We start from the raw sequence: 20,797 nt of genomic DNA, 5'->3' as shown, positions 1-20,797 counted from the left end.
CTGGAGTTTTACAAATCACTCATTGCGAGTTCAATCCCTGCCCATACTGTGGTTTGTTTGCAATGATGTCATTACTATTTCCTGAGTCAGTGTAGTCATTTAATTTTGTCCAATCTAAATGAGGTGCCAATAAATCAGTATTGTACCTGTATTATTATTGTTATTATTATTATTAGTTTTTTTAACACACTGGCATCTCCTACCAAGGCAGGATGACCCACAAAGAAACACTTTCACCATCATTCACTCTATCACTGCCTTGCCAGAGGTAGGCAGATATTACAATCCAGATGCCCCTCCAAACTGCAAATATCCCCACCCTTCCTTCAGACTGCAGGTGCTGTACTTCCCACCCCCAGAACTCAAATCCAGCTAACTGGTTTCCCTGAATCCCTTCAGAAAATGTTACCTAGCTCACACTCCAACAGCTCATCAAGTCCCAGAAACCATTTGCTTCCACTCGTGTGTTACATACAGAACAGTGTAAACTGATTTCTTTCTATTTATGAATACTTTTAACAAATGCACCTTGATCCCCTAATAACTCAGAGTCATGAAGAGTTGAGAGAACTGCTGTAAGTGTAGCACAAAACGTAGCCAGGAGGGGTACCAGGGTATCTCGTTCATATGGAGCCAGGGGAGAACCACGTGCTAACACCTGTAATAATGGTGCTCCTCGCACACCTGAAACAATGAAACCATAAAATATAAGATTTATTTAGGCAACATATTAAGAGCTAAAACTTTATGGAAAATAAATCACATTAAAATCAAGTATCTGTACATGGAAGATTGGTAGACAGCAACTGCCCAGGGAGGTACTACCATACTGCTGAGTGTAAAATGGAAGCCTGTACAGTGGAACCTCTACTTGCGAGCGCACCCACGTGCGAGTTTTTCCAAATACGAGCAGTTGATGGGTCGATTTTTTGCTTCCATACGTGACCAAAATTTCCATAAGCGAGCAGACCTCAAGATAGGTTTCTTGAGGCTGGTGAGGGGCTCTTGGTCTTGATTTAGGGAATTGTATCTCATTTGTTTGTTGGATTGTCTTATTGAAACTTGGGCAATGTATGGTGGAAAGATGCTTCTTAACGTACACCAAAAATGAAAGAAATCGGAGCATAAATAATGGAATTCACTTCTCAGCTCTTAGCCACCCCTTAGCGGTATTTTCGTATGGTTTTCATGGTTGTATTCTCATTTTTTTTGGTCTCATTTGATGGAATGGAAGATATATTACAGAAATAGATATGATTTTGATTGCTTTCACAACGAAAAGTACCTTGAAATTGAGCTCAATGAGGGAGAAATGCTCGTTTGCTTGACTATGTTCAAGAGTAAACAAATATGCAGTTGTGAATGGGTTGATATTATTTATACAATTATTGCAATAAGGCATAACAGTAAATCTTACATTTTTTGTGTGAATAAAAATTACAAATTATTTACAGTGGAACCTCAAAAATCAAACTTATCACATATCGAATGTTTCGAAAATAGGACCATTTTTTTGGACAAACTGTGTCCCTATTATCGAACGCACCCCTACTTTCAGACCGCCGGGTACGGGACCTGTCTGCCGCCCGCTCTGTCCACGTCCCCACGCAGGCGCCATGAGCAGTCTAGCTTTGTTTATGCTTGAGTGAACACTAACCTGCGATCTCATTCACGCATTTTACAATTATTTCGTTGTGTTTAGTGCTTGTGGGACTGTGAAATAAGCTGCCATGGGCCCAAAGAAACTTGCTAGTTGTACCCCTGTGGTAAAGAAAGTGAGAAACACCATAGATGTGAAGAAGGAAATAATACAGAAGTATGAGAGTGGTGTGAGACTTGTTGAGCTTGCCAGGATGTATGGGAAAAACAAGTTGACCATCGGTTCTATCCTGTCAAAGAAAGAACAAATCAAGGAAGCTGATGTTGCGAAAGGTGTTAATATAGAGTGGATGAGGTGCCTTCTTCAAAGATTAAGGAGATTTGTGCCAAGTGGAATGATGTCCAAATGTTTGTACAGAAGTACCACCCTGAGCAAGCTGAAACAAGCCATCTTTGCAACAAGTTCAGTGCAGAACCATGTCCCATTTTAGGGAAATGTTAAAGAGGCACCAGAAACAGAGGACTGTGGACAGTTATTTTGTGAGACAGGGGTCCAGTGACTCTCAAGCTGGTCCTAGTGGCATTAAAAGACAGAGAAGGGAAGTAACCCCAGAGAGGGCTTTACCTGAAGTCCTCATGGAGGGGGATTCTCCTTCCAAACACTAACCCCAACTCCCTCTCTCCTCCTCCCTATCTTCCAGATGCCATCACCAATCTTCAATAAAGGTAAGTAAAAATGTTATTTTATATGTATTACTATACATAATTAAAAACTATAGTAATTGTTGTATGTAAAACTGTAATTAACCTCTATAAAATGTATTTTTTTGTGTAAATATTTTTGGGTTTCTGGACCGGATTAATTGTATTTCCATTATTTCTTATGGGAAATATTGCTTCGAATTTCAGACTTTTCGAATTTAGAACTAGCTCCTCGAACGGATTAAGTTCGATTTTTGAGGTTCCACTGTATATTGTAATAATAATAATAATAATAATAATAATAATAATAATAATAATATGTACAGTGGAACCTCTACTTGCAAGTTTAATCCGTTCCATGACCTTGCTCGCAACTGGATTTACTCATTTGCAGAGTCAATTTTTCTCATTTAAAATAACTGAAATGCAATTAATCCATTCCAGTGGAATTCTGTACTTCAACAATTTTGCTAATATCAACTTTACGGCTTATTTATCTATCTCACTTGATCTAATATGACATAATAAACAACATAAGTAACATAGAAACCTGATACATACTCTAAAATGAATAAAATATGTAATTCATGTACAGGTCCACCATCACAAATCCGGCAATCAGTTACAGTGGAACTTCAAATTTCGAACTTAATCCGTTCCAGGAGCTAGTTCTAAATTCGAAAAGTCTGAAATTCGAAGCAATATTTCCCATAAGAAATAATGAAAATACAATTAATCTGTTCCAGAAACCCAAAAATATTGACAAAAAAAATACATTTTATAGAGATTAATTACAGTTTTACATACACACAACAAATGCTATAGTCTTTAATTATGTATAGTAATACAGTGGTCCCTCAATAATCGTCCATAATCCGTTCCTGGAAGTGGGACTATTATCGAAATGGACGATTTTCGTATCAACTTTCCCCATAAGAAATAATGTAAAACCAATTAATTCGTTCCAGACACCCAGAAGTATCAACAACAATTTTTTTTTTACCTAAAAGATAGATTTACATGCACAAAAGAATGAACATTCAACATGACAGTTACCTTTATTGAAGGCTGTTGTTGATGAATGGAAGACAGGGAGGAGGAGAGAGGGAAGAGAGGTTACTGTTTGGAAGGGGAATCCCCCTCCATAAGGACTCTAGGGCACTAATAAAACGTACAAATGAACATTGGTAATAGGGGTAGTTGATGAGTGGAATGGTCTGCCTAGTAGGGTGATCGAAGCTAAAACACTGGGTAGTTTCAAATTTAGGTTGGATAAATACACGAGTGAGAGGGGTTGGATTTGAGTCGGACTTGCACCTGAGCTTATTGCTTGGGTAGCATTTGTTCTGTTAGTGGGTTGGATTTGTGAAGGACCGGCCTAGTATGGGCCAAGAGGCTTATTGCAGTGTTCCTCCTTTCCAATGTTCTAAAAGCTATGGCTTGGGTAGTTTCAAATTTAGGTTGGATAAATACACGAGTGAAAGGGGTTGGATTTGAGTCGGACTTGCACCTGAGTTTATTGCTTGGGTAGCATTTGTTCTGTTAGTGGGTTGGATTTGTGAAGGACCGGCCTAGTATGGGCCAGCAGGCCTGTTCCAGTGTTCCTACTTTCTTAAGTTCTTATTTAACATCACACTTAAAAGTATGGTGATCGAGGCTAGGACCTTGGGTAGCTTTAAGAAGAGATTGGACAAATATACGAGTTGGAGGAGCTGAGTTTGATTTATGTCATTGGGTACGGGAGTAAATTCTTGGGTAGCTTTGGGTGGAGGTCATTTTGATAAGGACCTGCCTTGTATGGGCCAGTAGACCTGCAGTGTTCTTCCATTGTTATGTTCTTATTGGCTATTTGTTTGTGTGAAGGAGGGATGGCAAGTTTATTGTTGGAGAATATGACACTAACATAAGAACATAAGAAAGGAGGAACACTGCAGGAGGCCTGCTGGCCCATACTAGGCAGGTCCTTTACAATTCATCCCACTAACAAAACATTTGCCCAACCCAATTTTCAATGCCACCCAAGAAATAAGCTCTGATGTGAAAGTCCCACTCAAATCCAACCCCTCCCACTCATGTACTTATCCAACCTAGATTTTAAACTACCCAAAGTCCCAGCCTCAATAACCCAACTAGGTAGACTGTTCCACTCATCAACAACCCTATTTCCAAACCAATACTTTCCTATGTCCTTTCTAAATCTAAACTTATCTAATTTAAATCCATTACTGCGGGTTCTCTCTTGGAGAGACATCCTCAAGACCTTATTAATATCCCCTTTATTAATACCTATCTTCCACTTATACACTTCGATCAGGTCTCCCCTCATTCTTCGTCTAACAAGTGAATGTAACTTAAGAGTCTTCAATCTTTCTTCATAAGGAAGATTTCTAATGCTATGTATTAATTTAGTCATCCTACGCTGAATGTTTTCTAACGAATTTATGTCCATTTTGTAATACGGAGACCAGAATTGAGCTGCATAATCTAGGTGAGGCCTTACTAATGATGTATAAAGCTGCAGTATGACCTCTGGACTTCTGTTGCTTACACTTCTTGATATAAATCCCAGTAATCTATTTGCCTTATTACGTACGCTTAGGCATTGCTGTCTTGGTTTAAGGTTGCTGCTCACCATAACCCCCAAGTCCTTTTCGCAATCTGTATGGCTAAGTTCTACATCATTTAACTTATAAGTACTAGGGTTATGGGCACTCCCAAGCTTCAGAACCTTGCATTTATCTACATTGAACTGCATCTGCCACTTTTCTGACCAAGAATAGAGTTTGTTTAAATCCTCTTGAAGTTCCATAACATCTACGTTTGAATCAATTATCCTACCTATCTTTGTGTCATCGGCGAATTTGCTCATATCACTAGTAATTCCCTCATCAAGATCATTGATATATATTATAAACAACAACGGGCCCAAGACTGATCCCTGTGGAACGCCACTTGTTACAGATCCCCACTCGGACTTAACCCCATTTATGGACACTCTCTGCTTCCTGTCAGTGAGCCATGACTCGATCCACGAGAGCACTTTTCCCCCAATGCCATGAGCTGCCACTTTCTTTAACAGTCTATGATGCGGAACTCTATCAAAAGCCTTACTAAAATCTAAGTAAATAAAATCAAATTCTTTATTGTGGTCAACAGCCTCAAAAGCTTTACTGAAGAAAGTTAATAAATTAGTTAGACAAGACCAGCCTCTTGTGAATCCATGCTGAGTATCATTAATCAAGCTATGCTTATCGAGATGGCTTCTTATAATCTCAGCTATAATTGACTCTAGCAATTTGCCTACAATTGAGGTCAGGCTTATTGGGCGGTAATTTGATGGTAACGACTTATCCCGTTTTAAAAATAGGAGTTACATTAGCCATCTTCCACATATCAGACACTACACCTGTTTGAAGAGATAAATTAAAAATATTAGTTAATGGTTCACAGAGTTCCATTTTGCATTCCTTAAGAACCCTTGAAAAAACCTCATCAGGACCCGGCGACTTATTTTGCTTCAGTCTGTCTATCTGCTTCACAACCATTTCACTAGTGACTGTGATGTTACATAATTTATCTTCTAGCCCACTGTAAAAATTAATTACTGGAATATTGTTAGTGTCTTCCTGTGTAAAAACTGAGAGAAAATAATTATTTAAAATCAAGCACATTTCATTCTCTTTGTCAGTAAGGTGCCCATAGTTATTTTTAAGGGGACCTATCTTATCTCTAACTTTTGTTCTATAGACCTGGAAAAAACTTTTTGGGTTAGTTTTAGAATCCCTAGCAACTTTAATTTCATAGTCCCTTTTAGCTTTTCTTATCCCCTTTTTAATGTCCCTCTTAATGTCAATATATTGATTCATAAGATGACCCTCACCTCTTTTGATACGCCTATAAATTCCTTTCTTATGCCCTAGTAGATATTTGAGCCTATTATTCATCCATTTTGGGTCATTTCTATTTGATCTAATTTCTTTATATGGGATAAACGCTCTTTGAGCAGCATGTATAGTGTTCAGAAAACTGTCATATTGATAGCTCTCTTCGTTACCCCAGTCAACAGATGATAAGTGTTCTCTAAGCCCATCGTAATCTGCTAAGCGAAAATCTGGGACTGTTACCGAGTTATCGCTACTATCGTACTTCCATTCAATGCTAAATGTAATTGATTTGTGGTCGCTAGCACCCAGTTCCTCTGAAATTTCTAAATTATTAACAAGGGATTCATTGTTTGCCATAACTAAGTCAAGCAGGTTATTTCCCCTTGTAGGTTCTGTCACAAACTGCTTCAAAAAACAATCCTGAAATACTTCTAAGAAGTCGTATGATTCTAAATTCCCAGTCAAGAAATTCCAATCAACATGACTAAAGTTAAAGTCTCCTAGAATTACTACATTATCGTGCCTTGTGGCCTTAACAATTTCCTCCCATAGTAGTTTCCCTTGGTCCCTATCTAAGTTTGGGGGACGGTACATCACTCCTAAAATCAGTTTTTCATGCCCCTCTGAAAATTCTATCCAAACAGACTCTGTATGTGTTACTTCAGACTTAATACCCGTTTTTATGCAACAGTTCAAGCGATCTTGGACATACAATGCCACCCCACCCCCCCTCCCAATACTTCTATCTTCTTGGAACAATTTAAAACCCTGAATATGACATTCCGCAGGCATGTCCCGACTTTTTGAATTAAACCACGTCTCAGTTAAGGCAAATACATCAATGTTACCTACACTAGCAACTAATCTCAACTCGTCCATCTTATTCCTAGCACTACGGCAATTAGCATAATAAACATTGAAAGACTCTCCTTTCTCTTTACCCTTCCTGCTCATTTCTATTTTTCTACTAAACCTATTACTGTCCTTATCACCCAAGGTCCCTGGCTTTTCAATATCTATCTCGTTCTTATTATTACTAGTTCCCCTAGAACTCATAATATTACTACACTGGGACTTCACTGTTTTCCTTCCAAAACCCATACCACTAACTATTCCTAGTTTAACCCTTTGACTGTTTCAGGCCCCTCTCTGAAACTGTCATTCTATGTCGCTCAATTTTTTAAAAAAAAAAATTATTTTTTCTTATGAAATGATAGAGAATCTTTTCCCGATGGTAATGACACCAAAAGTTCGAAATTTGGTCGAAAACTCGTGGAATTATGCTCCCGCGAAGTTAGCGGTCTTGGCGACATATGCGTATTGGCGATTTCGCCGACTTTGAGCCCATTTTTCAGCCAATTCCATTGTTCCAGTTGACCAAACTCATAGCTATTTCTTTAGAACTCCATTTTATCTATCAGCTGAGTACAAGAAACCTCCCATTTACTAATTTGGACTACCCAATATGGTGGTCAGAAATTGGCAATTTGGCCAATTTCACGCAAAATAAAAAAGATGCCAATTTCAAAATAGGGTCCAGAATAAACAAGGTAGACATTCGTGGCACTAAAATAACATATGCTCTGTTCATTAGTCACATCTCTAGCCCCCTCTTATATTATTATTGCTTTCTATTTTGATTTTTTATTCATACAAAAAAATACAAAATTTACTGTTATGCAGACGACTGCATTATTGTAAAAATGGTATAAATAATATCAGTGCACTAGTGAAAGAATATTAGACTCCCCAGTTGACGTGTATTGGACGTGTGGTGTGATTTATTTACTCTTGAACATTGGTAAAAATCGAACATTTCCGCTACTTTGAGCTCAGTTTCAAGGTCGTTTTCATCGTAAAAGTAACGAAAATCATCTCTATTTCTGTAACATGTTTTCCATTTTATCACCTAAGACCGTGAAAACGCGAATACAACGATAAATACTATACGAAAATACACCTCAAAGTCGGCGTTTTATTCCAAAAAAACGATCAGTTTTTTTTTTCTCATTACGCAATGTGTGCTGCAGGATTTTTTTTATGTGGTGCACACTGACCACACAGACCCATTCTCTCACATGTGGGCCTACCAGCTTTCTCCCACTTGATTTGAAGCCGCTAGAATTATTGAGTATATATACGTCAGAAACATTGGCTCGTAAGACGTATTTATACGTCGAAAACAGTCAAAGGGTTAAAGTCCTAACTGCTCCCTCCACTGCAGTTGCCAGTGCTCCCACCCCACACCTAGATAAGTGAACCCCATCCCTAGCATACATGTCATTTCTGCCATAGAAGAGGTCCCAGTTGTCAATGAATGTTACCGCATTTTCCTTACAGTATTTGTCCAGCCAGCAATTGACACCAATTGCCCTGGACAACCATTCATTTCCAACTCCCCTCCTTGGCAAAATACCACATATGAGAGGGTTCCCACCCTTATTTCTAATTATTTCTGTTGCTGACCTATACCTGCTAATCAGGTCCTCACTCCTACGTCTGCCAACATCGTTGCCACCAGCACTGAGACAGATAATAGGATTGCTCCCATTACCTCTCATGATGTCATCCAGACGGCTAACAATATCCTCCATCCCAGCCCCAGGAAAGCAAACTCTCTGTCTCCTACTCCTGTCCTTCAAGCAGAACGCCCTATCCATATACCTAACTTGGCTATCCCCAACAACAACAATATTCTAACCTTCCTTAATGTCTTTCGTCGTGTCGTTCCCAGTAGTCGACTCACATTCGTCGGGTAGCACTGAGAATGTATTGGATGTTTCCACAACAATTTCCACGGCAGTCTCTTTCTTCTTCATCGTTTCTACCTTTCCATTCGTCTTTTTGATCATCAACTTCTTTCCCTGCTGTCCAGCCACTGACCAGTTTGCCTTCTTGACCTGAGGACTCAAAACAGGAGGACTACTCCGAATCTTTTTGTTTTCCTCGGTCAGTCGCCGAATTTCCATATTCGCCAACCTCAATTCTTCCTTAAGCTGTTGGTAAAGTTGCTCGATGGAGGGCATCTTGCTTCAATTCTAGAGAGCGCGCAAACAGGTCTTCACAGAGCCAAGTACACGTCAACACTGCGCAAAAGCCAACTCAATCAGGAGCTACTGCGCAGCACGTCCGCACAGCCCAATAGCGATGCGAACAGTCCCTATTTATCTATCACAATTCAACTAATATGACATAATAAACAATATTAATAGCATAGAAACATGGAATATACTCTAGAATGAATAAAATAAGTCATTACGTATGTCACGAGAGGTGTTGTGTTGTGTTGTTGTTGGGAATATAAGGGCCACTAAGTGTAAGCCATCCATAATGGTGGTGAAACAGCAGCTGAGGCGGCGGTGGTTTTTGTAGCCCTATATAACTCATCTTCTGTACATAGTTCTCCTGTCTTCAAGTTATGTCCTGGAATTTGTATTGATAAAGCCACTGGATGGCGAAACGTCTACAATAAAGATACCCAGATGTTGCACATGTGTCTCAATTTCAACTCCAACAACATTGGAGGAGTTGGTAGAATTACTGAATCACTAAAGAAGGAACCCTCTACCACCATCACTACTACCTTCTACCACCATCACTACCACCAAAGAAAGCTTCTAGTGCCAGCCCTTTGGTAAAGAATGTGAAAACACATAATTTATGAAAAAATTTGTAGAAAAATACAAAGATGGTGGTGGTAGAGTGGAAGCAGTTGTGATAGTGGTTGATGAACATAAGAACATAAGAAAGGAGGATCACTGCAGCAGGCCTGTTGGCCCATGCTCGGCAGGTCCTTTACAATTCATCCGACTAACGAAACATTTTCCCAACCCAGTCCTCAATGCTACCCAAGAAATAAGCTCTGATAACTCTATCCACCCATTTGGGACTTGCAAATGAGTGGATAGAGTTATCAGAGCTTATTTCTTGGGTAGCATTGAGGACTGGGTTGGGAAAATGTTTCGTTAGTGGGATGAATTTTAAAGGACCTGCCGAGCATGGGCCAACAGGCCTGCTGCAATGATCCTCCTTTCTTTTGTTCATCAACCATTATCACAATTGCTTCCACTCTACCACCACCATCTTTGTATTTTTCTACAAACTTTTTCATAAATTTTGTGTTTCTCACATTCTTTACCAAAGTGCTGGCACTAGAAGTTTTATTTGGAGCCATGGTAGCTTATTTAGCACTTGCAAGCACTAAAATCAATGGAATATTATGAAATATTTCGTAGGAGCATGTGAGGGGACTGTCACTCACTGGTAAACAATGGCACACTGGCTGGGAAGGAAAGGCCGAGGCGGCTCAGAGCGTGAGTACGTGTCCGGGACGAAGGACTATTAGCGAGTTACCGGACCATTTGCGAGCCAATATTTTGATGAAAAAACAGGACTATTTCCGAAATGGACGACTTTCAGGCTGGACGATTATTGAGGGACCACTGTATAAAATAACATTTTTACTTATCTTTATTGAAGATTGGTAATGGCATCTGGAAGATAGGGAGGAGGAGAGAGGGAGTTGGGGTTATTGTTTGGAAGGAGAATCCCCCTCCATGAGGACTTCCGGTATTAAAGCCCTCTCTGGGGTTGCTTCCCTTCTCTGTATTTTAATGCCACTAGGACCAGGTTGAGAGTCATTGGACCCCAGTCTCACAAAATAACTGTCTACAGTCCTCTGTGTCTGTCTCACAAAATAACTATCCACAGTCGTCTGTTTCTGTCTCACAAAGTAAATGTCCACAATCGTCTGTTTGTCTCACAAAATAACTCCACAGTCGTCTGTTTCTGTCTCACAAAATAACTGTCCACAGTCTTCTGTACATCCTGGCAAGCTCAACAAGTCTCACTCCAATCTCATACTTCTGTATTATTTCCTTCTTCACATCTATGGTGTTTCTCACTTTCTTTACCACAGGGGTACCGCTAGCAAGTTTCTTTGGGCCCATGGCAGCTTATTTCACAGCCCCGCAAGCACTAAACACAATTAAATAATCGTAAAATGTGTGACTGAGATCGCAGGTTAGTGTTCACTCAAACACAAACAAAGCTAGACTGCTCACGGCGCCTGCGCGGGGACGCGGACAGAGCGGGCCAGCGGACAGGTCCCATACCAGGCGGTCTGAAAATAGGGGCACGTTCGATAATAGGGACACAGTTTGTCCGAAAAATGGTCGTATTTTCGAAACATTTGATTTTTGAGGTTCCACTGTATTCGGTTCCTTCAGTTATTCGGCACTAATTTTGGCTAGCATAATTTCAAATTTCCAGGGTTGCCACACCAACCTGCTGGCACTGTTTGGTGGTGCTACTTGCTGCATAAGTCATTTCAATTTCTTTTTCTCCATTTATTGTTATAACCTGCTCACTTTTAGCCCTAGCCATGGTTCCAATGAATAAAAGAAATGCTTCTCATTATGTAAAGCACCGACACAGTACATTATCTATTAAAGATAAGGTGGCTTTGAAGCCACTGTCGGTTGCCATGAGTTCAGTCTCATGATGCAGGAGAATATGCTTTATTACACTAATATCAACACTACAGCTTATTTGCCTATCACAACTGATCTAATATGACATAATAAACAATATAAATAACATAAAACATGTTAAATGCTCCAGAATAAATAATATTTGGCATAACACCGAGTAGTTCGACGGAAGTATGAAGAGGATATGGTATAGAAATACCATTCTCCTATCCCTGTCTTGAGGGCTTATATTAGAGAAAATGGAGTATAGCACAGGGCTAACTGTGATATACACTCGTACTGCACCATAAACCTGAAACAAAAAAGTTATTTTCTCTATATAGATTATCTCACATAGCAGCATATGTGTAGAGAACCTAGGATAACCCAAAAAAGTCAATGTGGCTTATTTCTAGTACCTGGCTTGGGTTAGCCATATATGATTTTTGGTAAATATTCAATTCCCAGCCAGGGTAGAAACATTAGGCATGTTTCTTTACACTTGTTGTCTATATTTACCCATCAGTAAATGGGTACCTGGGTGTTAGCCGACTAGTGTGGGTGTTATCCTGGGACACTGACCTAATTTTCTTGAAATACTCTGCATAACAAGCGGCTTTCTATATAGTAGTATGTCACTGATGTCAGCTAGGACTGTATATCTTGTACATGTACGTGTAGTAAATAAAGATATATTATTATTGTTATTATTTTCTCAATTGTTTGTTGGGTTTTCTTATTGAAACTTGGGCAATGTATGATGGAAAGATACTTCTTAACCCTTTGACTGTTTACATCGTATATATACATCTTACGCACCACTGTTTCTGAAATATTTATACGCGTAAATTCTAGCAGCTTAAATCAAGCAGGAGAAAGCTGGTAGGCCCACATGTGAGAGAAAGGGTCTGTGTGGTCAGTTTGCACCAAATAAAAAAAATCTTGCAGCATGCAATGCATAATGAGAAAAAATAAACTGACCATTTTTTTGGATTAAAACGCTGACTTTGAGGTTTATTTTCGTATAGTATTTATCACTGTATTCTCGTTTTCATGGTCTCAGGTGATAAAATGGAAAACATATTACAGAAATAGAGATGATTTTCATTAGTTTCACGATGAAAACGACCTTGAAATTGAGCTCAAAATAGCGGAAATGTTTGATTTATACCAATGTTCAGGAGTAAGCAAATTACACCACACGTCCAATACACATCAACTGGGGAGTCTGATATTCTTTCACAAGTGCACTGATATTATTTATACCATTTTTACAATAATGCAATAGTCTGCATAACAGTAAATTTTGTATTTTTTTGTATGAATAAAAAATCAAAATAGAAAGCAATAGTAATATAAGAGGGGCCTAGAGATGTGACTAATGAACAGAGGATATGTTATTTTAGTGCCAAGAATGTCTACATTGTTTATTCTGAACCCTATTTTGAAATTGGCATCTTTTTTAATTTGTGTGAAATTGGCCAAATTGCCAATTTCTGACCACCTTATTGGGTAGTTCAAATCGGTAAATGGGCGGTTTCTTGTACTCAACTGATAGAAAAAATAGAGTTCTAAAAAAATAGCTATGAGTTTGATGAACTGGAACAACGGAATTGGCCAAAACCAGGGCTCAATGTCGGAGAAATTGCCGATTCGTATATGTCGCCGAGACTGCTAACTTCGCGGGAGCGTAATTCCGTGAGTTTTCGACCAAATTTCGTAATTTTGGTGTCATTACCATCGGGAGAAGATTCTCTATCATTTCATAAGAAAAAATCATTTTTCCCCCCCCAAAACTTTTGCGACATAGAATGACAGTTTCAGAAAGCGGCTTGCGACAGTCAAAGGGTTAAAGTACACCAAAAATGTAAGAAATCAGACCATAAGTAGCGGAGTTCACTTCTCAGCCATTTAGCAAAATATTTTTGTGTGGTTTTTATGCTTATATTCTCATTTTTTCGGTCTAATTTGATAGAATGAAAGATATTGTATTACAGAAATAGATATGATTTTGATTGCTTTCATGACGAAAAGTACCTTGAAATTGCGCTCACGGTAGCGAAAATGCTCTGTTCTTTAGCGAAGCTCAAGAGTAAACAATACCTGTCCGCTTGCCAGTCCAAATTCCAATACACAGTCAAGAATGGGTTGATATTATTTATACAATTATTACAATAATGCAGCAGTCTGCATAACAGTAAATCTTCTATTTTTTTTTTTTTGTGAATAAAAATTCCAAATGGTAAGCAAGAGTAATATAAGAGGGGCCTGTAGCCATGACTAATGAACAGAGAAAATGTTATTTTAGTGCCAGGAATGTCTACATTGTTTATTCTGGATCCTATTTTGAAATTGGCATCTGTTGAAATTTGTGTGAAATCGGCCAAATTGCCAATTTCTGACCACTTTATTGGGTAGTTGAAATAAGTGAATGGGCGGTTTCTTGTACTCAGTTGACAGACTAGAAGTAAATAAGTTTATTCAGGTATACACAAATACAGTTACATAGATTATCATACATAGTAGTGTATGTATAGAGAACCTAGGATAACCCAGAAAAGTCAGACAAAGTGACTTATTTCCAGTACAGTGGACCCCCGCATAACGATGGCATCACATAGCGATTTTTCCGCATACCGCTTACTTTTATCGCAAAATTTTTGCCGCGCATACCGATTAAAAACCCGCTCACCGATTTTCGTCCGAGACGCGTCCAATGTGCCCTCACATGTGCCGCCCGTCCCATTGTTTACCAGCCAGCCTCCGCGGTAACATCCAAGCATACACTCGGAATATTTCGTATTATTAGTGTTTTCGGTGCTGTTTCTGGAAAATAAGTGACCATGGGCCCCAAGAAAGCTTCTAGTGCCAACCCTGTGGTAAAAAGGGTGAGAATTAGTATGGAAATTAAGAAAGATTTTGAAGGGTTTGGGGCTAACCCTGAGAAGCCTATGCCAGTTGTGGAATCCATTGTGCCTACTTCAAAAATTAAGGAAATGTGTGCACAGTGGGTTGAACTGCAAACCTTTATAGATGAAAATCACCCTGACACAGCTGTTGCAAGCCGTGCTGGTGACTATTTCAATGACAATGTTGTGGCCCATTTTAGACAAATCGTAAAGGAACGGGAGGTACAGAGCTCTATGGACAGATTTGTTGTGCGACAGAGGTCCAGTGACTCTCAAGCTGGTCCTAGTGGCATTAAAAGAAGAAGGGAAGTAACCCCGGAAAAGGACTTGCTACCTCAAGTCGTAATGGAAGGGGATTCCCCTTCTAAACAGTAAGAAGATAATGCTCTCCCCTCCTCCCATCCCATCAATCATCACCAGATCTTCAATAAAAGTAAGTGTCATGTAATTGTGCATGCCTTTTTCAGTTTGTGTGTATTAAAATTAACATTTCATGTGGTAAAAAAAAATTTTTTTCATACTTTTGGGCGTCTTGCACGGATTAATTTTATTTCCATTATTTCTTATGGGGAAAATTCATTCGCATAACGATTATTTCGCATAACAATTATCCCTCTTGCACGGATTAAAATCGTTAACCGGGGGTCCACTGTACCTGGCTTGCACTTGCCATATATGATTTTTGGTAAATATTTTTTTTCTCGGTTGTTTGTTGGGCTATCTCATTGAAACTTGTGCAATGTATGATGGAAAGATGCTTCTTAACGTACAACAAAAATAAAAAAGACGGACGATAAATATGAGAGTTCACTTCTCAGCCATTAGCCACCTCTTTGCAGTATATTTTCGTATGGTTTTTATGGTAGTATTCACGTTTTTTTTGGACTCGTTTGATAGAATGGAGGATATACAGGTCTCCCTCAACATTCACGTTTTCAACTTTCACGGGCTTCACACATTCACGAATTCCCAACTGCCAAATTCCCAGCCGGCAAATCATATTTAAGTTTCCCGCCACCTGCGAGTCCCTACTACCCTCCCTCCGACCCCCGCAACTGGCAGCCAGCCCTCCCACCACTCAGTGTGGTGAGTGTTTTGTTTGTTCATTGTTTGCTATTAAACTACAGTATAAATAATGTAAACCCATTCATGACTGCATATTGGAATGGCTATTCGGACAGGTATTAGACGGTGACATCATGTGTTTACTCTTGAACACTGCAAAGAATTAAACATTTCTGCTACAGCTAATAATAACAATAGTAATAATAATAATAATAATAATAATAATAATAATAATAATAATAATAATAATAAATATGATTGAAGAAGGAAATTGTACAAAAATACGAGGGAGTGGTTGACACATCGTCAGTGTGACTTTGTTTATGCTGGAGTGAACATTAGTCTCCCTGCTCTCCAAACATTTCACAATAATTCATTGTGTTTGGTGCTTGTAGATTGAGTGTGACTGGAGTGGTAGAGGCAGTGATTGAGGCAATGGTATTTAATAACATACATGTTAATAATAGTGAGGCTCAAGTTAGAGTATGTAGGAAAGAGGGAAATTATTTCCCAGTAAAAGTAGGCCTTAGACAAGGATGTGTGATGTCACCGTGGTTGTTTAATATATTTATAGATGGGGTTGTAAGAGAAGTAAATGCGAGGGTCTTGGCAAGAGGTGTGGAGTTAAAAGATAAAGAATCACACATAAAGTGGGAGTTGTCACAGTTGCTCTTTGCTGATGACACTGTGCTCTTGGGAGATTCTGAAGAGAAATTGCAGAGATTGGTGGATGAATTTGGTAGGGTGTGCAAAAGAAGAAAATTGAAAGTGAATACAGGAAAGAGTAAGGTTATGAGGATAACAAAAAGATTAGGTGATGAAAGATTGGATATCAGATTGGAGGGAGAGAGTATGGAGGAGGTGAATGTATTCAGATATTTGGGAGTGGACGTGTCAGCGGATGGGTCTATGAAAGATGAGGTGAATCATAGAATTGATGAGGGGAAAAGGGTGAGTGGTGCACTTAGGAGTCTGTGGAGACAAAGAACTTTGTCCTTGGAGGCAAAGAGGGGAATGTATGAGAGTATAGTTTTACCAACGCTCTTATATGGGTGTGAAGCATGGGTGATGAATGTTGCAGCAAGGAGAAGGCTGGAGGCAGTGGAGATGTCATGTTTGAGAGCAATGTGTGGTGTGAATATAATGCAGAGAATTCGTAGTTTGGAAGTTAGGAGGAGGTGTGGGATTACCAAAACTGTTGTCCAGAGGGCTGAGGAAGGGTTGTTGAGGTGGTTCGGACATGTGGAGAGAATGGAGCGAAACAGAATAACTTCAAGAGTGTATCAGTCTGTAGTGGAAGGAAGGCGGGGTAGGGGTCGGCCTAGGAAGGGTTGGAGGGAGGGGGTAAAGGAGGTTTTGTGTGCGAGGGGCTTGGACTTCCAGCAGGCATGCATGAGCGTGTTTGGTAGGAGTGAATGGAGACAAATAGTTTTTAATACCTGACGTGCTGTTGGAGTGTGAGCAAAGTAACATTTATGAAGGGGTTCAGGGAAACCGGCAGGCCGGACTTGAGTCCTGGAGATGGGAAGTACAGTGCCTGCACTCTGAAGGAGGGGTGTTAATGTTGCAGTTTAAAAACTGTAGTGTAAAGCACCCTTCTGGCAAGACAGTGATGGAGTGAATGATGGTGAAAGTTTTTCTTTTTTGGGCCACCCTGCCTTGGTGGGAATCGGCCAGTGTGATAATAAATAATAAATAATATTAATAATATGTACTATTATTATTTATAACATATATGTTATTAAATACATACATGTTAATAATAATACATGTTATTAATAATAACATGTACTATTATTATTTATAACATATATGTTATTAAATACCACTGCCTCAACCGCTGAATTATTGTGAAATGTTTGGAAGAGCAGGGAGACTAATGTTCACTCCAGCATAAACAAAGTCACACTGATGATGTGTCAACCACTCCCTCGTATTTTTGTACAATTTTCTTCTTCAATTATATCATATTTATTATTATTATTATTATTATTATTATTATCAATAGCAGAAATGTTCGATTCTTTGCAGTGTTCAAGAGTAAACACATGATGTCACCGTCTAATACCTTTCCTAATAGCCATTCCAATATGCAGTCATGAATGGGTTTACATTATTTATTCTGTAGTTTAATAGCAAATAATGAACAAACAGAACACTCACCATACTGAGTGGTGGGAGGGCTGGCTGCCAGTTCCGGGGGTCGGAGGGAGGGTAGTAGGGACTCGCAGTGGTGGAGGCATTGGTGGAGGAAGTGGTGGAGTCTGTGGTATTTAATAACATACATGTTATTAACATACATGTTATTAAATAACATACGTTATTAAAGCATATGTATATATTTAGTACAATTTACGACGTTTTCATGTATTTTATGATTATTCATGGTTCAACAAGTTAAGGAAGCAGTATTGTAATATATTTCCCTACAATATATTGGGGCACCAAACATTCACGGTTTTTCAACATTCGCGAGGCTCTTGATCCCCTAACCCTTGCGAATGTTGAGGGAGACCTGTATTACAGAAATAGAAATGATTTTGATTGCTTTCATGACGAAAAGTACCTTGAAATTGAGCTCAAAGTAGCGGAAATGTTCGATTTTTGCCGATGTTCAATGAGCTTTGTGTAAGTCAAGTTGGTTAATTTTATTAAGTGTAATCTAACCTAACCACTCTGTAATCCGGCAAACTCAGTAATCCGGCACACTACAGGTCCCAATGATGCCGGATTTATGATGGAGGACCTGTAGTGGTATGGGCAGTGTCGGTGGTGGATGACAGTTTGTCTGGAGACCAGACAAAATACTTCTTGAATAATTTTGCTAATATCATCTATACAGTTTATTTATCTATCACAGGTCATCTAATATGACATAACAAACAATATAAATAACATAGTAACCTGACATATACTCTAGAATGAATAAAATATGTTATTATATGTGTGGTGGCGGCAGCGGCCAACGAGAGTTTGTCTGGAGACAGGACAAAATACTCCTTGAATATTTCGCTATCATCAGCTCTACGGCTTAATTATCTATTACAATTCATCTAATATGAAATAATAAACAATATAAATAACAAAGAAACCTGATATATACTCTAGAATGAATAAAGTATCTCGTTAAGTAACAGGTGGAGGTGGCCACAACCACTCCCTCTTTGCTGTGGTAAACACTGCCATCTAGTGATGGCCTTTTGAAGCCATCTATTATTATAATTATTATTATGTAGTACAGTGGACCCCCGCTTAACGATCACCTCCAAATGCGACCAATTATGTAAGTGTATTTATGTAAGTGCGTTTGTATGTGTATGTTTGGGGGTCTGAAATGGACTAATCTACTTCACAATATTCCTTATGGGAAAAAATTCGGTCAGTACTGGCACCTGAACATACTACTGGAATGAAAAAAGTTCGTTAACCGGGGGTCCACTATACTTCTTTCAACACACCAGCCGTATCCCACCAAGGCAGGGTGGCCCAAAAGAAAAAACGAAAGTTTCTCCTTTTACATTTAGTAATATATACAGGAGAAGAGGTTACTAGCCCCTTGCTCCCGGCATTTTAGTCACCTCTTACAACACACATGGCTCATGGAGGAAGAATTCTATTCCACTTCCCCATGGAGATAAGAGGAAATAAACAAGAATAAGAACTAGAAAGAAAATAGAAGAAAACCCAGAGGGGTGTGTACATATATGCTTGTACATGTATGTGTAGTGTGACCTGCTATCTGTTTTTCATTTATCCACACGAATAACAGTCTCTCAACATCTTCAAGTACTTGCGATCTCTGTTTCGAAAACAAACTTGCACCTTTTGCAAAAACAGCTTCCTTGATTGCCGTTTTGTTGGCCAAGATAGTAGCAATGATTGATTGGGGTTTAGTATACAACCTGGCCAGCTCCAAGACACGCACTCTACTTTCGTACTTAGAAATTATCTCTTTCTTCATTTCCATAGTAATTTTCACTCTTTTTACTGCAGGGTTGGCACTAGAAGCTTTCTTGGGGCCCATGGTGACTTATTTTGCAGCTACAATCACTAAAAACACTTTGATAATATGAAATGTACCAAATGTATGCGTGGATGTGACCGCACTGGCTTGCTTGTAAACACTGGCACCCACGAGGCAGCTGAGGCGTGCTCAGGCCACACATGGGATGCGTCCCGGACGAATCGTGTGAGGCGAGGCAAAATTTTTGCGTTCAAATGTATCGTACGGTGGATTTACCGCAACGAGATGCCATCATAAGGCAGGGGTCCATTGTATATATAAAATATGAAATAACTTTTAAAAACACTTGAAATTTTGAAGTTTCCAGACATAATGGAGAGACATGGTGCTTACAGAGCTCATAAGAACATAAGTAAGATGGAACGCTGCAGCAGGCCTACTGACCCATATGAAGCAGGTCCATATCCCCAACCCCCCGAATTAGCCCAATGACCCACCCAGTCAGGTCACTACCACTTAAGGAAGGAGCATGACATCAGACCTAATAGCACAAGCTAGTCAGGTCTAACTCTCACCCACCCACACCCACTCATGTATTTCTCTAACCTATTTTTAAAACTACACAACGTTTTAGCCTCTATAACTGTACTCAGGAAGTGAATGTGTTCAGATATCTGGGAGTGGACTTTTCGGCAGATGAGCCTATGAAAGACAAGGCAAATCATAGAAATGACGAGGAAAAAAAGATGAGTAGTGCACTGAGGAATCTGTAGAGACAAAGAACATTATGCATGAAGGCAAAAGGGAAAAAGTATGAGAGTATAGTGGCACCAACACTTTTATATGGGTGTGAAGCATTGGTTGTGAACATTACAGCAAGGACAAGGCTGAAGGCAGTGGAGATGTCGTGTTTGAAGGCAATGTGTGATCATGTTTGACAGGAGTGGAGGCAAGTGGTTTTTATGATTTCATGTGCTGCTGTAATGTGAGCAAGGTAACATTTTGTGATGGGATTCAGGGAAACTGGTTAGCCGGACTTGAGTTCTGGAAATGGGAAGTACAATACCTGCAATTTAACCCTTAAACTGTCCACATGTAGATCTACATTCACGTGTGGGGGGCTCCGAATGTAGATCAACATTTTATTTTTCATTCCTTCAAATTTGGTGCGATAGGCCTGAGTCGCCTAGACATGAAAGAATG

The 20,797-nt window shown here is 39.3% G+C and overlaps 1 protein-coding gene across 6 annotated transcripts in view; it reads right to left on the bottom strand.

Annotated features, from left to right (window-relative positions):
• The window catches only part of LOC128688738 (ubiquitin-protein ligase E3C), a 401,351-nt gene that overhangs the window by 150,765 nt on the left and 229,789 nt on the right, over positions 1 to 20,797 (bottom strand). For all 6 annotated transcript variants that reach the window (XM_070084672.1, XM_070084678.1, XM_070084673.1 and 3 more), the window contains one exon: positions 529 to 684. In XM_070084672.1, the coding sequence (XP_069940773.1) occupies positions 529 to 684 (156 nt within the window). The remainder of the gene's footprint in view (positions 1 to 528; positions 685 to 20,797) is intronic.

This window comes from Cherax quadricarinatus, chromosome 13 (genome assembly GCF_038502225.1).
Source record: "Cherax quadricarinatus isolate ZL_2023a chromosome 13, ASM3850222v1, whole genome shotgun sequence".
NCBI classification, from domain to species: domain Eukaryota; kingdom Metazoa; phylum Arthropoda; class Malacostraca; order Decapoda; family Parastacidae; genus Cherax; species Cherax quadricarinatus.
The sequence above is the reverse complement of the archived record's forward strand: the minus strand, read 5'-3'. Positions and strand labels throughout refer to the sequence as shown.